At 38.9% G+C, this 20,336-nt stretch overlaps 1 protein-coding gene across 2 annotated transcripts in view; it reads left to right on the top strand.

Annotated features, from left to right (window-relative positions):
- Positions 1–14,992, top strand: part of LRCH2 (leucine rich repeats and calponin homology domain containing 2) — a 40,053-nt gene extending 25,061 nt beyond the window's left edge. For both annotated transcript variants that reach the window (XM_066559342.1, XM_066559340.1), the window contains 8 exons: positions 277–393; positions 2,283–2,327; positions 2,724–2,774; positions 3,828–3,885; positions 4,543–4,655; positions 5,777–5,914; positions 6,212–6,289; positions 7,406–14,992. In XM_066559342.1, the coding sequence (XP_066415439.1) occupies positions 277–393; positions 2,283–2,327; positions 2,724–2,774; positions 3,828–3,885; positions 4,543–4,655; positions 5,777–5,914; positions 6,212–6,289; positions 7,406–7,525 (720 nt within the window). In that variant the 3' untranslated portion in view covers positions 7,526–14,992. The remainder of the gene's footprint in view (positions 1–276; positions 394–2,282; positions 2,328–2,723; positions 2,775–3,827; positions 3,886–4,542; positions 4,656–5,776; positions 5,915–6,211; positions 6,290–7,405) is intronic.
- The last annotated feature ends 5,344 nt before the right edge of the window (positions 14,993–20,336 follow it).

The following is a 20,336-nucleotide window of genomic DNA, read 5'->3' as shown; positions in this document are numbered from 1 at the left end:
GGTTTCCCAACCTACCTACAAAATTAGTCTCAATGTTGAAAAGTGTTACTTTGTGAAGAATTATTTCATAGGTTCTTTTTCTTCTGTGAAATATATTTTAGAATTTGGAAAAAATAAGTGGTTTCTACCAGAATCACCATTAAGACTGTTAAACTTTCAAGTCATAAAGCTAGATTGAGGCAGGCAAGCAATTAGCAATTGCAGTTCATAATAATTTGTGCTAATACACAAGAGGGATGTTTGCATTTTACATAAAAGTATTTCTGACTATTACAGCCACTGGAAAACCAGAAGGATTCAGTGGATGAGCAGCACTGGCCAGAAACACAGCCAGTAATCTGGCAGAATGAAGAAAGAAGGAGAAGTAAACAAATTAGAAAAGAGTATTTCAAGGTAATGGGGGGAGTGAGGGTGGGTGGCAGGTTTTTTTTTAATAAGGGTAGAAGAAACTATAAAGCTAAGTAAAGGTAGATCCTCAAAGGTTGTGATGCTTTTAAATTTGCATGTAACATGCAACTTTTTATTTCACTCTTTTGATAAATATATATATGTATGTATTTAGGATAATTTGAGAGTGCAGGAAAATCAAGAGGAAAAAAATTGATCAAAGATTTTGTTTATCCTTCAAATAAAAGAAAGTAATTAATTGTTTTCTGGCAAAACCAAAAACTAATCTTGTCATATGTCCTTTACCATCTTTTCTTTACCAAAGAAAAGATACATTGCCTTTTTTTGCAGCATGATTCTAGGAATGATTTATGCCTTTTGGGTCTCATGGCATTAGTTTTCATTTCAGAAGGAATATTTTCAGTGTTCCCTTGCTGCTGTAGTGTGCACCCTCAGTCAGTAGGTGCCAGTGTCTGCTTTCTGCAGAGCAGAGGGGAAGTTCCAGCAGCATTGGGAAACGTTTGTTTTGGGCTAAGTAGAGAAATAGGAGAGCTCTGAGCAGTGCTAGGTTGAATTAGAATTAACTTTGTCACTTATGAAATTAGTTTCTTGGGTCTTCGCCATCAAACATCTTTGTGAAATGCCAGGGAACTTCAAAGAAATTAAATTCTTTATGAGAACAGAGCATGCCATCCATCTCAGATATATTGTTGTGATTACAGAAGCTTTTTTTTTTTTTCCTGAAGAGATTATGGAGTTGTATCCTCTTTCCAGGGTTTTCATCCTGAAATTAATTTTTTATGTGGCATTGGAGGAAAAAGAGAGAGAATCTTCTCAGTAAAACAGAATTCAGTTGTTTGCCTGGTTAAAGAGCTGTGCTACCACTACAGAAGTGGTTGCTCATAACTCAGCAGTCAGTTGTGAGCTCTGTGATGGGAGCAGATGCCTGAAATCACATTACACACAACTCTACATGGAATTAAACAGCCTGTAGCAGTAACAAACAACACTGTTTCATTTGCAAAACCAAGGCAATAAGCCTCTGAAACAGAGCCTGTCTGCCATGGCAAACTGGGAAAAAAATAGACCCCAGTGCTGTTGTGAGAAACCCATGACAATGCAGTTGTCTCTTGCTTAGCCTGCATTTGTGTCACATCATGAGGAGGAGTAGCCTGGCCACGTACACCCCACAGACTTGGACTTTTGTGGTGATGGTCTCTTTAATTCAATCTGCATGGGGCTTCTCTACTTTGAGCTGTAAACAATGAAATACATTTATTTTTTTAAATACCACTTTTGTAAATTTTTTTCCTTTGATTCCTCCTTCATTTTCTCCACTTTCTGCATAATCAGGGAAGTGGGGCAGTGCTGAAGGCAACACACAACAAATCAGACAGACCTGTGGGTAAAGCATTGTCTTAAATGCATAAAAGGATGTGATCAGGCTTTGAAGTTTTAAAGGCAACCTTAATCTTTTTTAATTTAATTTTTTGCAATGTCAAGTTAATCTCCTGAAGTGTAAGCAATCTTAGTCACATAAAACATATTACAAAAGCAGCTTTCACAGGTTGCATAATTTTTTCTAAGAAATAATGCTGCATGTTAGCAGTTGTTAAGATCTTTTCACTTGGATCAGCTGTCACATGCAGAGTTCACATTATGAAAGTGTTTAGTTTTAAAATGCACTTATCTCTTCAACTAATGAAGATCTTGTCTCGCCTAGGAATGTCATGTTCCTTTCTGGTTTGTGTCGTTTTGTTCCTTTGTTTCTGTAACATGGCCTTTTTTCTCAGCAGCTTCATTAGTAATAAGTAACATCTGAGTGAAAGCAAACCTTTTAGTTCAAATGAAAACCATGCTTTCATTTTGAAGTAATTATTGTGTGTGTTTTGCAGTATAAGTCTTCCAGAAAGAGTTCAAGTGGAAATGAAAATGATGAGGTGAGATGTAGTAATTGTTGGAAATATTAAGTAATACATTTATTCTCTTGTCTTTTTTGAACAAATAAACTTTGCATTCCAAAGCCATTGCAGAAATAACCATTATACTCCTTTATTTGAAAAAATGATCATGATGCCCTGCTGGGGAACAGTAGAATGTTTGCTTGCTTTGGTAATAGCAAAATTAATTCATCTATCAAGCAGAGGTGATGTAAAACTAGTACTTGATATAAACAGCCAGCAGTGGTTCCTTGCCTTACATATTTTAAATTTAGTTGCTGCCAATTTGTAGCATACTTGATAAATGTTACATGTCTCATGGATTTCATAATTTCATGTTTCTTGTTAAATCATCATTTTCATTTTTATAATTTCATCTTTTTGATTTCTTTTTAGCAAGACAGTGATAATACTAATGTGTCCCCACAGTCTCCTGTGTCGTCTGAGGTACAAGTTTGTGGGTTTGTTTTTCATTCAACAAACATTTCTTTGTGTTCATTGCTGTCACCAGGTTTTCATGCAGATACAAAGCTGTTAGTTTCCTTTGAAATTACAATTAGAAGTATTTCATCATAATAAAAATTGAAAAAGAGACAGAAACTTGAGACAGATATTACAACTTGTTTTACCTTTGCAACTCTGGTCTCCACTAGAGTTCTTCTTTTTGACTGGTGTGAGGAAATGTGCATTGCTTTGTCTCCATTATCTTTCCTGATGAAAATACTAATGAAACAAAAACCAAATTTGCCATATTTGATACGCCTTCCTAGGGAATACTGCTCCTCAGGGCACATAGTCACTGAGAGGATTTGAAGTTTATGGTTTAGTACTTTATACATCACCAGGAACCCAAGGGTGGTGACGCTTCTTGAGGAGTTTGATCCTTCTCAGTCCTGGGTGTCACCTTTGTGGTGCAACAAAGGGGTGGCTGTGCATGGAGTCTCACTGGGAGAGCACTGCACTGCTTAGCTCAGAGTAAAGCAAATATTATTAACATTTCTACCTCATGTCACTGAGGAGCCTGAAAGAGCAGAATTAAAACCTCTCCCAGAATACACTGGAATGAAACAAGGGTATCTCTTGTACATAGCAAGATACTGAGTGCATTCCCTTTTCAGATGGTGAAATGGTAAAATCCTGGTCTTCAGAGTTGGAAGTAGATATTTCTTAAGAAATGTTTTTATACTAAATATGGGAGAATATTTGCATCTGCTTACAGCTGGCTTAAACTCTGTTCACAGAATGATTTGCAGTAGTTTGAAATATTTTGAAATATGTTTTAGATAATCTAGTGCTGTTTTCCTTTCTCATTATGCCAGTTTTATCTATGTGTGGTAAGGTTACATTCATTCAATTTATTTTATCTTGTCCTCTTCAAAAGACTTACAGTTAAGCAGAAGGACTGTCCTTAGGCAAGAATAATTTAAACAGTATCTTGATGGGAACAAAAGTTCTTTCTTTTAATGAGTGGAAGAAAACTGACTTCATCTCTTTTAACAGGATTATGAAAGGACAGATAGTAACACTCATGGTCCATTTGGTCTCAAACCAAGGTCAGGTAAGCTGCTGTTCTCTAGCACAGTGTATTTATTTCCCAGGCTGCAAGAGGCAGTAAGCATAGCAGATGTCACAGTACAGCAGTTCACTCAATTTACTTATCACTGCAGAGTACTGGGCAAGCACAGACAGCTGCTTTGGCAAACAAATAATTGGAAGCTCCTCAAGCTGCGCAGTGATTTGTTTGGGATTTTTGGGGGGATTGTTTTTTTTTAAAGTTTTTTTTCCCCACTTCTTTATTTTTTGCATACTTAGTCACTGTCAAAGAACAGGGAAACAATACACAATTGTTCTTGAGGTTTGATGGCTTAAAGGCTTTATACTTGATTAAAAGTAAAACACAATGCAAATACTTCCAAAGCTAGATTGAGATTCTTGAAGAAGTGCAGATGGAGTTGTATGTCCCATACTGATACTTCAATATTGAAGTCACTTCAGTCTCTGTATTTTCTAATTATCCACTTACACTTAAGTCAGATGATCTCTGCATTTTATTTGAAAGCTGTTTCATAGGCAGCATCTTTTCTAGCAGGATGCTTAAATATATTTGTTCTTTAAAGTTCTGCATTTTTTTCCCTGTTTTTATCCTCGGTTATAGATCTTTAGTGTTTGAATGTTTTCAGTCTGAATTCTGACTGACTCCCCTCCTGTTTGACAGCTTTCAGCCGTGCCTCACGCCAGGACTACGGTGCAGTGGACCCTGGCTTTACCATGAGGAGGAAAATGGAACATTTAAGGGAAGAGAGGGAACAAATCAGGCAGCTTCGCAGTGTAGGTACCATCATTCACTCTGTGGGTGCAGTGCATTTGGTTTGCTCTGGTCCACAATTTAAATCCTCATTTTAAAGGCCCCCAAGTTGTTGCATTTGTAAAAGGGCATCCCTCTAGTGGTATTTCTTCCTAAGGAATTTCATGTAACAGGCTACACTGGTACTTGTTTGGGTCCAACCAAAATACCAACTGGGAATTAATTGGGGTTGTTTTCTTTCTAAAAAACAAAGTGAAATGAATTTTTTTCTGAGGTTTTAAATTTTCTAGGGACACAATAAATCTGCTTGTGTTTGCTATTGTTTGACCTGAGATCTGAAGAAAAATTATTATTCTTTTCTAAATGGCCAAATGCTTTTTGAGGGTAAAAAGTTGTTGCAAATTTCATAATCCTGAATGGGATCTACATTTCAGATTTCTAGTAAATTTTTTTTTTGTGTAGTTCTTTTCTCAAGCCATTTAGCAATTGGAGTTAACTAAATCATAGCTGCTTTGCTTTTCAGGGCAGTGCTGAATTGTGGTATGACTTCTGTGAAGGATGTTTGTTGTCTGGTTCACTTCCTGAGCAGTGAAATCTTGTTGTTGGGCTAGAAAAAACATTGTTTACCTTCTCTGTTTTGCAACACAGCTTTTCCCACAGTTGTGTTCCCTTCTTTTTTTATTTTCCTCCTTCTCATAAAATCCTGTATGGTTTCCACTCACAGAGATTCTGCCCACTAAGCACTGATCACATATTCAGCATAACATTTCTGTCCTTAAGTTCTGTGCTTTCCTGTTATGAACAGTGAGTTTGTTGTATGGGCTTGAGAGCTGTGTATTCTGGTCATTGTTGGCAGAATATCTTTCTCAGTGTATGTTGTTGTGTCATTTAAAAAAACCCCACAAAATAACATAAAACACAAGAAAAACCCAACAAAACAAACAAAGGAACAGGCCCAGAAACACAGGGCCTGTAAGGAGAAAGGGATGTTTATACTGAGTAAAGCATAAATTTATTCTCTTTATTTCACTTTAGTATTAAAATGTTCCTTTTAAACATCTACATGCTTTAAAATACCCTGCTTTTAAACTGAAAAACTAGCTCATGTTGAGAGTAACTTACTTCTGGCCTTTTTCCATTCAAGAATCTTGAGTCCAGGTTGAAGGTGATTTTGCCAGATGACATTGGAGCAGCGTTGATGGATGGGGTGGTTCTTTGCCATTTAGCCAATCACATAAGGCCACGTTCTGTTGCCAGCATTCACGTCCCATCGCCAGCAGTGGTAAGGCATCAATGATTTATCTCATTTTTGGTACATCTTACATGAAAAGAAGCTTTTGAATTTCAATATTAAACGTTGTGACTCATGTTTACCGCATTGATTTGCTACATTACTCACTTTGGTTTTTCTTGGAAGAAGCATTAAGCGGGCCTCAGAAGTTTAGTTTAAGAGCTATTTTCCTCATACTGAGTCTTCATAGAATGTGTCTTGTATTTTAGTAACTGTAAGTGAATTTACACCAGAAATATGCACTCCTTCATGAATGTCTGATGAAGATTTAATATCCTGTCTTCACAGCCTAAACTCAGCATGGCAAAGTGCCGAAGAAACGTTGAAAACTTTCTTGATGCTTGTAAAAAATTGGGCGTTCCACAGGTACACTAATTGCTTTATTGATTTATTAATAACCACAGAAAATGTCAGCAAATACTGAGTTGGGGGGGTTAGGGGAGCTTTGTTTAGGGAGCAGTAGTGACCAGAGAACTTGAAGATCTGAACAGAAATTCCATTCCAGAGTTATGGGATGAACTTGAGGAAGCTACTTTATGGGTTCCTAGTCAGTTCTTAATAGTAAAAATAACACTGACCTCCTTATAAAATACATTGTCATCTAAACAAAGAAATGGACTTGAGACTTGTTTTGTTACTTGAAAGTCTTGAGTTTAGCAACTCATTTGGCATTAATTCATTCTGCCTAGGAAATATCCTACACTTACAGAAGTCTGTAGCCTGAATGATTGACTCTCATTTTTAGCATGGCTGTAGTTGCAGCCCATTACTTGTGCTTCTGTTGCCCAAGTATATTCTCTTACTTCCTTTTATGAGGAAAAAAAGACCTAAAAAATAAATAATTTCCTGCTTATTATGAGACAAAAAATTTCCCTTGATGTTCTTTAGTGCAAGAAGAAAATTAGTTGACAGATTTAGAAGCTGGTTTACTGCTCTGCCATAGCTTCTGTCTCATGTGGACCCACAGGTCATTCAGAAGCTAGAGGTGCTGAGATTTACCTCGTGAATTACTTGTGCCACCAGCTGGCAATTGGGAAGATTGTCCAGCTTGTGCTGAATTTTGAGGCTGAATGATGATCTTTTTGGAGAATGGTGCATTATTGAGTCTATCAGCACTTCTAAGTTATCCCAAGAGAAAGATTGGTAACAATTTTGCAAAACCGGGGAAGGGAGAGAAGGCCACTGAGCCAACAGCACCCACCAGCTTGTTTTTCTCTGCTTATGAAAAAAAAGTCCTTTACTTGAAGAATTTAGCAGTCTTTTATGTATCTTCTGACACTTTGTTTAACACTTCAAACAGATCCTAACTACGAAAAGTTTCTGCCCATTCTGTTGCTGGTGAGAAGCACAGGGACATTTAAGGCCAAAGGTGTTTCTCTGCAAGTGTCTTCCTGACGTGTGTGTGGCTTCAGAGAATGTGTTTGTTACCTGCCCTGGGGACAAAGGCATGGAACTGGTTAAATGTCCTGTGTTCTTTTGCAGGAGAGACTTTGCTTGCCTCATCACATTCTGGAGGAAAGGGGTCTGGTGAAGGTTGGCCTCACAGTTCAAGCTCTGCTTGAGTTGCCTGCATTGAAAGTATCTCAGCTTTCTTCCATGTGACACAACTTGCTGGCAGCTAGACAGCTTCCCATTTAAAGCTCTGTTATGGATTGCTGTGAGTCACTGCAGCCTCCTACACAGGAACACCCAAGCCATCAAAAACTAAAACCTGTCCAGATGCTGTAGAGAGCCTTACTTTGGAGCTGTGTGTGAAAACCTTGGAGTCAGTTCACAGTTAAAGGAACATAACTGTTCTTTTTTTTGTTTTTTCTTTTGTAATTGGATGTACTAAGAGAATGTGGTAGCATCAGGTTCTCTTTCTAGTTAAGTTAAAAGCTGCCATTTAACATCTCAGTGTTAGAGTTAAATGCTGGATTTCTTTTTTTACATTGAAAATGTTGTTTGAATTACTTTTGAAAGTACAAAGCACACCCCCTGTCACTTTAATTTTTTGAGTCAATCATTTGATTTAAAGATAAGTCAAAAATGTAGCGATGGTATGATGGTAAAATGTGAGCAACTGATCACTTGTAATCCCCTTTCACTCTCTGAAAGCTTAATATTTGCGTTCTAATATTTGTTTTTTTGCACTCCTGATTGTAACTTCGCACTTCTAACATTGCCAGTATTGAGTCTGAGTGTCTGGTGATTACACAGAACAGGATACAGTGAGAAGAGGACACAGTTTATTGAGTTTTTCCAGTCTTCTAGGTTGGTGCCAAATATTTTTTTTCAGTTGTACTGTAGATTGTTTACCTGTGAAGTGCCTGTGTAATTGATAACTCTTAATAGTCTTAAACATTTTTGAAGTTTCTTTGTTTAAAATAGATAAAATGGAAAATTTTTAATATTTTAATAGTTTTTTTGTAAAATCAGTATGTGAAGATTTAAGTAATACTTCACATTTTTGATGTTGGGTGTTTTAAGTTTGTTGCACAATTTAATTGTTGTCTAATAATTAGAAAATACTGTAAATACTTTTTATTTATGCTATTTAATTTGATAATACCTAATTACTTTTGGTTTATTGTATTGTTGGACAAAAACAAAGTTGTCTACTTTTCTTTCTTTGGGACAAACAAATACACATGATGAATAAGACATGAGGACTAGTGATTCATACAGAGTAATTTAGGACATTTTGATAAAACTGCCAAAATCTCAGGTTTACGCTGTGACGTTCAGGATTTTGTGTAATATTGCTCCTGATCTCACATGACATTTTTACAACAGGTATATCCATAATTTAGCTGGGAAGTATCAGTGTTTATCTTTTTAGCAGGGTTTATTTTATAATTTCCATGAGTGTGGCATTAGCACACAGGTCAGTTTGTACAAATGTCACTGTGCTGAGACATTGGATCCATGGATAAATGTGAAAACAAAACATTTCCACTGTGGTGTTGTTTTGAGACTTCTGAGTTCATGTATTTGTTTGCTTCTGAACAAATTCTTGCTGTGTTGAACCATACACAGTTGAGTTCTCCAAACAAGTTGCAAATAATTTCATCATTTTGCCAAGTAGCTCTGTTTGTATTAGTTTGTTCTCCATGAATAGGTAGCTCAATTCAAAAAGTGTTTTGACTGCCACAGATTCTCTATTTCAGGCTAAGTTATTTTCAATTGAGGGATATGTTTGCCAGGCATGTGACAAGATTTGATTCTGTTCTTTCCAATTGACCAAGACCCTGTGTAAGATAATTCATTAAAAAATGAGGGACGAGTATTGACTATTGTACTGTAGTCTTATAGGCAGTAGCTGACAGGAAAAATAACCTTTTTCTGATAAGTTTAAAAATACCACTTATTTTTAAATCCATTGAAACAAGTTAGTGTACATGTACTAGCTAAAATCCACTATTGTTCATATAGTGTTGTCTTAAAACACAGCTGATGGAGAGGCTGGTGTATAAATTACTTTGCAAAGTCCTAGATATAAATCTTAGGTTAGATAAATATGTGTTTAAAGAAAGTGGATTGCTTTGACATTTGAAATATTGTATTTCAAATCTATCTTTAATTGGTTCTTGCATCTCTTCTAATGGTTATTTTAACAACTTCAGTCTCTGTTTTCATTAATGTCACTATCTGAAAAGTCATGCAAAAACTGAAGAAAAAGTTATAATTCACTAAGCAAAATGCTTGCCTGCTACATTTAAAAAACCCAGCCACTCAAAAAGAATTAATCCTTGTCTTTCATTACACTGTTGCTGCTACCAGAGCAAAGTTATAGTTCAGTGTTAGCCATGGAAGTGTTAACTATAAATTGTCACTTTGTTATCTAAAACTGATCACTTCTGCTATTTCATTGTCATATTTAAAAACATATTCTGATCTTAAGGTAACATTTTTCCTTCTTAAACTAATTTTATTAAGTTACATCACAGTGTAAACATTAAGAATTCCCTTGATGTAGCATGGCAGCTTCTTATTTCTTGGGGTTTTTCAAAGTCCTTAGTAAGTTGAAAATTGGATATGAAACTTATGTACTCATTTTAAACTGAAATTTTCTAAAACAATTTTTATTTTTTTTTTCTTAGTACTCTGCAGTTCTTCCCCACAGACTTGCTACCAACAGTCTTGCTTTGCCATTCCTTGGAAATTATTATGGCTGCCTTCTTGCTTATGGGGAAGGATAATCCTGATTCTTCCAAGGCTTCTCTTTTAGCATGGCAAAGATTAAAGCCTTCAAGTACCCTTAGGAGCAGTCTGAGAAAAGACCCACTGTGCTTGGATGAATGTTTTTCTCATCTCTAACTGCTTTTACTACTAATAATAATCTAGAGCCTTGCTAGGCTTGTACCCTTGTGATTTCTTTGACAGCAATTTCAAAAGTGATGCTAAAAAGATTTGAATTTGAAGTTTTCATTTCCAGGAAGCCTGTGGAGATAGTTGTGTCTTTTCTGTACAAGAATTTGCATATACTCCTTTCTCCCTTTCCTTTTGATTCCCAGCATCTTACTTACTTTTGTTCATTCTCAGATCCAGTGCATTCAGGCTGTTGGTTACTCTGGGACACTTCCCTTCTTCCTCTTGAATTTTTTTAAGAATTTGTAACAGTGATTCCAGAATCCATGCTCCAAGCATTTTCTGTGTTTGAGATACCCATTTTCAGTTTTATTTAGGATATGATGCCATTACTTAGTACTTGATACAGCTGATAGGGTGGGTAAAAACAGAGCCTGCTCAGTTCCTGTTGCACTCTTTCTGTTTTCACTTAGAACGTGAAGAAAAGTCAACATTAAAAGCTTTAGGAAGGTGCATTAAGTTTTCCTAATAAACTTGGCAATAATGTGGCATGAACTGTAAATTACAGAGTGGAGAAGCATAGTGACAGGGCTTCTGGCCTTGTGTATTTTTCTGTGTTTTATGTCACTGCATGCAGTATGTCACATGTGACTGATCTTTCACTTGAGCAATAATGTCCCACATATGGTGAGGTCTTACAGCGGTGACAGTGAAATAATTATTGGGAGGTGTGGTGTCCTCCCAGAGAGTATCTCAGAAATGCTTTTCATCTGTTCTCCAGCACTGCTAATCCACCCTGCTCACTGGGGCACTGCTGGGGATGCAGAAACCATCCAGACCCCTGATCTGGAGTCCTTCCAAAACCTAACCAAGAACTATGAGCATAAAATAGGGAGGGATGCATTTGAAACAATAAACAACTAACATTAATCAATTTTTAATTTTTTTTTTTTTTAATCCTAGGCTTTACTGAAGTCAAGGCAGGTTATACCCTTGACTTCAGTAGATTCTCACCTTTTTGATTTGTGGAACACCTGAGCTGGAGACCATAGCAAACATGGCTTAAACTTGTTTGACACTAGAAAACTTCAGTGTCATATTCTTGACTAAAATAGTGACCCCTGGTAAGTCAAATGAAGTTGTAAAATGTTATGTGGATTCATTTAATAAAAAATTTCTGATAAGCCAAACAGTATTTAGATGGTAGGAAAAAATTACATTGAAGTGAGGTGGGAAGGTGTTGTTACCTCAATAAAATTGTAGATGAGGCAACTATTAGGTTTTTACTGCACTAAAAACTTCATTTCAAATACCATATCATTTAGTGGCAGTCTCATCAGCTTTTGACATAAATCTGTAGCTAAAGCCTTCACTTCACAAAAGTGAAGACATTTATTTTCACTAAAATGGAATTTTATCTGTCGTGTTGGTACTGAAGAGAAGGACAAAAAAGGTCTGGCTCTTCTTCCCTTTGCTGATTCCTTAAATGTTTATTTGAAAGGTTGATTCCACTGATTTCAAGTGAAAACAGCCTGTGGTAGGTTTTAGACCTTCTGCACATAGGAGGTGTGGTTTGGTATTGGCAAATCAAATGTCACTTTTCCCTCACCAAATCAAGCTAATGTCTGTGTTTCTGTTAGAGGATCTCTAATTGAAAAGCAAAAGTAAATAAACACACCCCAACACACACAATTTGGAATTAAGAGAATGTCATTAAGACCAGCAATGGGAAAGGCAAAGTAGAGTTGTCCAAGCAGAGAGTGCTCTGAATTGATTTCACAGTGAATCACTCCAGGAAAAGCCTTCAGTCTCAGTAAAGAGGGATGTGTTCTGTAGCTGAGGATCCTGGAGTGTGTGGAGCTTTCAGCAGGGTGTAGAACAAGGGATTTGCCAGCTTTGTGTTCCCAGAGCCCCTTTGGTGTGGCCAGCTGTGTCCCAGTGCTGCAGGAAGCGTGGCTGGTGCTGCAGGGGGCGCTGCCTGTGCCCAGCCCTGGGCAGGGGACCTGGCTGCTGCCACTTGTGCTCCCCTGCCTGTGTGCCGGTGAGGCTGTGCAGGACAACTGCTGACAAAACACCTCCTTGCTCCTAAAGAGGTGCTGCAACCTGAGCAAAACCACCAGGGGATAGTTTGAGAGTAATCACTAATAGTCAGCAATATTTAACTTGCCCCAGCAGTGGGTGATGCAGTGAGGCAGGGGATGCTTTTGCTCTGGGAGCTGCAGACCTTTTCTGACCACAGGTGGCACCGTGGCTCTGAAGGGGTTAATGTGTGCACTTCCAGGAGGAAATGCAAAGAGAGCTGCTTGGTTTGTTCCATATGCCACACACTGGGTCATCTGTCATTCATTTACAGACAGAGGGACAGGTGAACTGTCTGTTCTTAATGAGCAATGTTATGGTACAAGTTTGTTTTGGAAAATATGAAGATAAATTTCTCTTTTCCTGTGAAGAAAAATTCTCCTGATCTTCACTGCTTAAATAGAGAATATATGTGATTAATTGAATTTTAGTTTAAACTTGCCACTGCATAGAAGCAGTTCTGGCTCCTGTGTTTGTTACATAATAAAATGCCCTTGGCTTTATTTCTCTTTAAGTGTTTCACATAGTACAATTTTGCTAACATACTATCTTAAAATTGTGGTTATAATGAAGTGTTTGTTCCCTCATTTGGTTTGACCATTATTTTTTCAGCATGAGAGGCAAAGGGCAGCAAAATTTCTGCAAGCTGCTTGGGAAGGCACACCAGTTATCATAAAATGACATCTAATCTATCATTTTTAGTTCAAATTATATATAGCCAATTGCATTTTCAAAAAAGAATTTTCAGAGTGTTTTTTACATTTTAGAATCCTAATCTTAAAACAAGCAAAAACCAAAAATTTTTTCCATGGCTGCTCTAGTATCTTAGGAAATTCTAAAGGAAAAGAACAGCTTGGATGGATAGCAATTAAATTGTTTTGGAAAAGTTTTGATTTTGGCAGTGTTGAATTTGCAGTTGAACTTGATCCATTTAAAGTCTCTTTCAACCTAAATAAGTCTATGATTGTAAGGCTTCAGTGAGACCAGAATTTCCCTCCAGAGTTGTGTAACTCAGTTACTGCACAAAGTCAGTAATTTTAATTAAATTCTTGGCACTAAGGAGGGTTTCCTCATTCATTCAAAGTGAAATAGGGCAAACATAACTTTTTCCATCATAGTTTTATAAAGGCAAATTATAAAATAGAGAATATTTGGAAATGCCACAAGGATACCTTTTCACTTTGTTTCATTTTAAAATGAGTGAACCAGTGAAATATTTCCAAAATGACTATATTTGTGTAGGGTTTGGTTGTGCCATACCTGGCACAGGAACTTGCAGTAGCTATTCAGTATTAATTTGTATTCTGAAGCTGTGCAGGACTGTGCTCTTCACATGGAGCTGCTGATGCAGCTGTGTTTGCTGAAGGGATGTGATGCCTGAAGCAAATCCTGAGAGTTCCTGGCAAGGCTGACATTCCCAGGAGGAATACACACGGGTGTAGTGAGAAAAAGGGTGGGTTGGTGAAATACATTGGGAGTAATGTGAATACTTTTTACTATTGTGGAATGTCTAGAACAATGAACATGTGATTGCTTTACAATTATCATTCAGTTGGTATTCAGTTCTTTTATTTTGTAACTTGTGGTTATGAAACTCAGAAGATGCAATGTAACCAAATGGTCAACATGTAAATGTGTGCAGGATGTGGCAAAAGTAGTTCTGAGGGCACAGCAGGAGAGTGATCCTTAAAAATAGATGCTCAAATTTTGTATATACTTGCAAAGTTTTTGATAGTGCATTTCAATTGATTTTGCATTTCATGTTCTTGTAAAGTGCATCTTTCATACTTTTGAAGATTGTCTACTTGTACTATACTGTATTAAGCCTTTTTTCAGGATTTCCATTATTGCTGGAGCTTCCAACATACATGTTTCTTTTGAAAAATGTTCTTACTTTTATTTGTTTTTGTAAATAGTGTTTTGTATTAAATTTGCATGGATAAACCCCACATTTCCAAAACCAGTGTACATACGCTGTGTATAAAATACAAACTGTTTCATAATTTTCATGTAGTCAAGTTATTCAATTTGGTTTCATTTCAGTTTATATATTTGTAGTAAATAATGAGAATTTGTTGTATGTTCTCTCAAATGTCTGTGTTTTCATTCTGATAGATAAGTGACCTGCTTCATTATGTCAGGAAATACATCCTCTGACAAACAGAAGGAAAGCTAACTCCTGGTTCAGGGAAGTAGGACACACCCACATATGAAGTGTGTTGGGATTTTGGTTTTGACCACCAGTGGTAAAAACCAGAGAATATACAAGGATCAAGTTGCCCTTACTTGTAGCAATCCTTATACATTTACACACTTTGCTGTGAGAACCACCCAATGTCTTCTCACATTTATATTTGGAGCAACATAGATTTTTGAGTCTTGCTAATGATAACCTTAAAGCAGCACAGAAATTCCTCCTGACAGAGGTAATCTGCTTCCCTTCTGTTCCCTGGGCTGGCTCTAGCACAGATAATAGCACAGATAATCTGTGTGGTTTGCAGTCATCAATTGCTTGATCCAGCCTTAGGGGAAAACTGCCAGGTTTTGGAGCTGTAGTTAAGTTGGGTTATTCAAATGTAGGTTAACAGAGTGTTTTATAGGACCAAATTTATTTTACCTTAATTTCTTTTAGATTATTTAAAGATGTAGTCAATTTTATTATTAGACCTGAATATTGAAAATAAATACTCTGTTTTGAGAGCTGGTTTTCCCTGTGAGACCTTATTCTGCACTTGCACACTCCCAGCTGCCCTTTGTTTTCTGATGAGTGGACTGTACTTCCATTGGGTACAGTAAAGCAGAAATTGAGGAGCAGCATTCCAAGGAAAGTGAGCACCATTCCTTTACAAAAGCATCTCAGCAGCTGGAACTTTTGTTTGCAGTTACCAGTGATGGGTTTATAGTTGAAATATTCTGAGTCTGTTGTTTAGTTCTCAGCTCTGAAGAAAAGTTTCCTCTTATAAAAAGGATGTTCAAGGGCAATGATGCCAGGTTCAAAAGCCCCTGTTCCAAGCTGAACTCCACAGAGTTGAGGTCTGAGGAGGAGCAGCTGGAGGGGCTCAGCCTGGAGGAGAGGAGGCTCAAGGGGGACCTCATCACCCTCTATAGGAGGTGGAGCCAGCTGGGGTTGGTGTCTTCCCCCAGGTAACAAGTGACAGGATGAGAGGAAATGGCCTCAAGTTGTGTCAGGGGAGGGTTTGATTGAATATTGGGAAAAATTTCTTCTCTGAAAGGGTGGTCAGGCATTGGAACAGGCTGCCCAGTGGAATCACCATACCTGGAAGTGGGCAAGAGCTGTGTGGATGTGGCACTGGGAAAAGGGTTTGATGGTGAGCTCAGTGGTGCTGGGCTAATGGTTGAACTCAGGGGTCTCAGGAGTCTTTTCCAGCCTTAGTGGTTGTGCCATTCTAACATCAAAGTTAACTCTGTCACTGTTGAAACCAAGACAATGACATACAAAGACATTTTTATCTTTCATGAAACTGTCAGAGCTAAACTTCCTACTCTTCAGCAGCCCAATGATGTTTGTTACTTTCTTTCCTAATGCAATTCCTGATATTTTTCTTCTCCACAGGTAGTGGAGGCTGAAATCCTTTTGCAGCTTGAGTGAGAAATACTGATATCTTCAGTGTAAATGTTAATTTGTGTTAATAAGAATATGACATTCCAGACAGACAGGTATAAATTCATGAGCTGAGGCTGTGTTGTTCATTTCATCCTCTCCCTTTGATCTCCAAAATCTCCAGCTCTCAGAAAGAGAAGAAGGCAAAGCAACGGCCAACAGTCTTTCCTAGCAGAAGGTTCCAAGTGCATGAACTTCTGAAGAATACTTAATTAGACAAATCATCCCACACTCCCTGTATTCTCCAGGCCCTAAGAAACAGAACAAAAAGAAAGAAGGATTATCTCTGAAAACTCTCAGGGGTATAATTTAGAAATAGATAAGTAGTACTGGATTCAGTTCAAAGTAATGTTTATGTGAGGACTCCTCCACAAACCACTGGGTGATGTGTCTAGCTTGCACTTTTCACTGTGTACTGAAATAGTAAGTGCATTCTGTTCTTTCTCCAGTAAGGACAGTGATCATCTTGTAATTTTTGGCTCAAGAAACATAAACTTCTATTTCCCAGGAATATTAGTTTAAATTATGGCTATACTTTTTTTTTTTCTTTCTGATGAAATCATAGGGGAATTCCCAAAGTTTTCTTCCTCCTGTATATGCACCAGGATTACAAAAGAGAGGTATCAGATAGACCACCCAGTGAATGAGCCGTGATTTCTTATTCAGTGTTACTGCCCTTCTCTGAGCAGTGCTGCTCTGATTATCAGTTTTGTGTATTGCCTGTATATGCCATCATTGAGCCTTATTTGTGTATTTGGGGACTTTGAAACTCCCATTCCCAGTTTTTACTTTTGCTACTGGCTTAGAAACAGCTTTTATCACACAGGCTGCTTCTGATGTGTGCTCTTTTTGATAACTTACATTAACGTTTTATTCAAAGAGCTTTCATTGCAAATTCAGGAGTTGTGTTTGATGCATAAATTGAAATGACAAATACTTTATTTAGGAAAAATACTTGATTCTTTCAGGACTTATGTGTCCCCAGATGGGTACATTCCTTTTTTTTTTTTGGTGAAATTATTTGCCCTTTCAGATATCAACAAATTGCAAGGAGTTTTGTTTTGAATAAAAGCAAACTCAGAATTGTTATAATATGCTTTGAGGACATCTATAAAACAGAGCAGATCTTATCACTTCTGTTCCCACAGGTACAGATGGGGAAAGAAACCTCTCCACCATCTGTCTTTTCTCACTTGGACTTTCCCATAAATCAAGAAAGCCTTATGCACAGAAGGGTAAATTTAGTTTCTGTAAATACAAATTTTAAAAACTAAATTTATTATTGTCTTTAAAAAAAACACAACAAATTCATGTCTAAATTGACAGTTTACTCAACAATGGTAAAAACATGAGGTATTTTTCACTTTCTGACAGATTGCATCTGCTTAACAACATTGCAACTTGAATGAATCCCGTGTTTCCTTGTGAGTGAAGGTTGTTCTCTGCCTGCAGACAGTGCAGCCCCTTCTCTTTGCCCTGATCTCCAGAACCAGAACATTCTGCTGTTTGCCACTTCTGCAGCCTGTTTATACAAATAAACACTTGCTGCCACTGAAGCTGTTACCCTTCCAAGCTCGTGAACATGAACAATCCAAGCCAAGGATGTGGCAGTCAAACATACACACCTGGGTGGTGCTCAGGGCTGCCCAAAGGAGTTTCAGCTCTCCATTGCCTTCCAGCAGTGTCTCTGAGCCTTGGCATCCCTCCACCCCCACCAGGTCAGGTGAGCTCCTCCCTGCCTGCCCTGCAGGGCTGAAACACGTTCTGCTCAGATTTTACCCATTTCTGCTGTGTTTGAGGCACCTCTGCCAGGACTGGGGTGGGATGGACAGGCTCCTGCAGTGCCCTCCAGCCTGGGCTCTCAGCTGCAGTGTCCTGCTGGCTCTGGGCCCCCAGGATGCTGCCTCACCCTGTCCCTGTTGGCCAGCAGGCTCTAAACAGCTGTAAATGCTGGTTTGTGACAAATTCCACGGTTTTTTGGAAAATGGCTGGGGAGCACAGGGGTACTCCTGTCAGCTGGCAGAACAGAGGGTGGGATGTTCCTTCACAAGCAAGAGCATCCTGTGCTCTGGTGTGCTCCAAATGAACAGCTGGATTGACATGAAATGTGTCCCAATTGCTGGGTAATTTGCCAGGCATGCTGTGATTCTGGTGGACCAAAGGAGGAATCCAAAGGTGTTTTTACCCTGCCCCACATTACACTCTTTAGTTGGGCTCGGTTTTGAGTGGACAGTTCATGCACTGTGGTGCCATGAAAGTGCTACTGCAGACCAGAACTTTTTAGACAGTGTAACCCCAAACTGGAAGTCAAAATAAGGCATTTAAAATCAGGCTGTCAGAAATGATTAAGGCTGGGGAGTTTACTTACTTGTTTCCCACCCAGCAAGAAGAAGACAGTGGTTAACTTGTGCTCTGTTGGCCAGTCCTTCTCACAGGGGATGAATTTCTGACCTCTGATGAATTTTTTCTGTGCCAGACATTCACAGAAATAAAGCCTACAAGTACAGGAATATTTGTTTTATGCCTGATTCTCCTAAATTGGGAAATAAGAAACCAATGAGGGACAGATGCTGTGGGTTGAAGATGAGCCAGGCTGTGGCTCCAGCTGCAGCAGGGTCCCTTTTGTTCTGTGCCCAGGCTGAGCTGGCAGCTCCTGCCCCAGCACAGACAGCAGGTCCAGCTCTCTTTTGCTCCCTGCAATCCCAGCCTTGGATTAACGGTGATGCCCTGGAGCATCCACTGGAGCAGACCCACTTCAATGGCTCAATATGGAGACTTTCCCTGTTTATCCTTTTCCTGACATTATATGGGTTTATTTAAATATATTTTGGTGTGTAATGAGCCATATAAATTGTTTTGGGCTGAGCCAATGCATGGAGCAAGGGAGTTCAGGTCTCCAGGGGCTGAGTGTGCTGTAGGACTTCCCAAAGAAAGCATCACAGGGTTCCTCTGTCCCCATGGCATCTTCCCAGGGGCTTCCTGCAGGGACTGGTGGTGTAGGACTGGGAGATGCTTCAGAAGAAGGCAACTCTTCAAGTTTCAAGGCTCATACTGGGATTAAAAAAGTCACTGCTCAGTCACCTTGTGGGGAATTAAGGTAATTAACTCAATTAAGGAATTAATTTTAGAAGAGTGCAGATTGCTGCACCCACAGGGTAAAGGAATGGTTTTCACAAAGCAGGCAAACTACTGAGATCCTTTCATTAAAATAAATATTTTTATTTTCTCTGTTAAGACAAATCTTCCCCCACCAGCTAAAATCCATCTTTTAAGGGCCAGTTGATTAATACATTGATGAAGGATTTATTGGTATATTTCTTAAAACTTGTTGAAATATTTGTTTTTGCTGTTGTAAATCTTTTGAGTAGTATTACTCAAATCCATGAAGTCATCTCTAATGCAGGGCAAGCCCCAAGAACAGAGCATAACACCAGGGAAAGTCAGAAAAGGGAACAACTAGGAAATAACAGGATGATCTTTGGGCTTAATCCTGCACACTCACAAGAGCCTGTACCCATGGGACCTCTAATTTCTGAAGAATTTGATGTCAGAATTAGGTGTTAGCCAATATTTTTGTTTGCAAAAGCAGTTTTTAAACTGTCTGAGCCCTGCCTTCAAGGTGAAACTGGAGCATTCATTCTTTCTTACCAGCAACAGATCTGCAATGAAACCATCCCAGCATGGGTTTGTTTTGTAAGTGTTTGTTCACAGCAGAGATGTAAATCCTTAGATCCCTTTAACCCATAAAGTGCAGTGGTTGGTGCAAATGCTGCTTGGTGAACCCCTCTGAAAGGAAAACCCAGCACGGCCTCTACTGAAAAGGATCCTCAGGACACTGATATGGGAATGGCCCTCTCAGGGCTCTGGCTTTGGAAATTTGCTGTGATTTTTTAGAGGTTTGAACAGTGTTAACTTCAGGTCTGGTCACACTGACCCAAGCCTTTATCAGTGCTATAAATTGTTGGAAAATCATCTGGCAAACACATCCCAGGGACAGCTGTGGCCAGAGCGGGTCTCTCCCAGCGCCCAGCGCAGGCGCAGCCGTCCCGCCCAAGCCCAGCTGAGTGGGATTAGCCTGGCACCCCCTCAGGAGGGCCAGGGTGTCCCCCCCTCTCTCCCTGCTGAGCACAGCCCTGCAGCAGCCGCTGGATGAAGGATCCTGCCAGCAGCACCTTCCAGAGGGCACAGCAGCTCCTCCACCCCCTCTGCTTCCCTCCCGCTGCTCCCTGATGTGCGAGTGCTCCTGGGCTGCACAGGGATTCCAGGAGAGGCTGGTTATAGGAATGTGCCCCCCGTTCACAGAGTCACAAAATTATCCTTTGTCCCCTTAAAAAGGAAATAAGCCCAGAAGTTTTTCTCCTCGATTAAGTGAAAAGGCATCTCATAGGCCTGGGGGACTTCACCTCAAACTTAGGGATGGCC

Source organism: Molothrus aeneus, chromosome 14, assembly GCF_037042795.1.
Source record: "Molothrus aeneus isolate 106 chromosome 14, BPBGC_Maene_1.0, whole genome shotgun sequence".
NCBI lineage: Eukaryota > Metazoa > Chordata > Aves > Passeriformes > Icteridae > Molothrus > Molothrus aeneus.
Note: the sequence above shows the minus strand (reverse complement) of the source record. Positions and strands in the feature narration are given on the sequence as shown.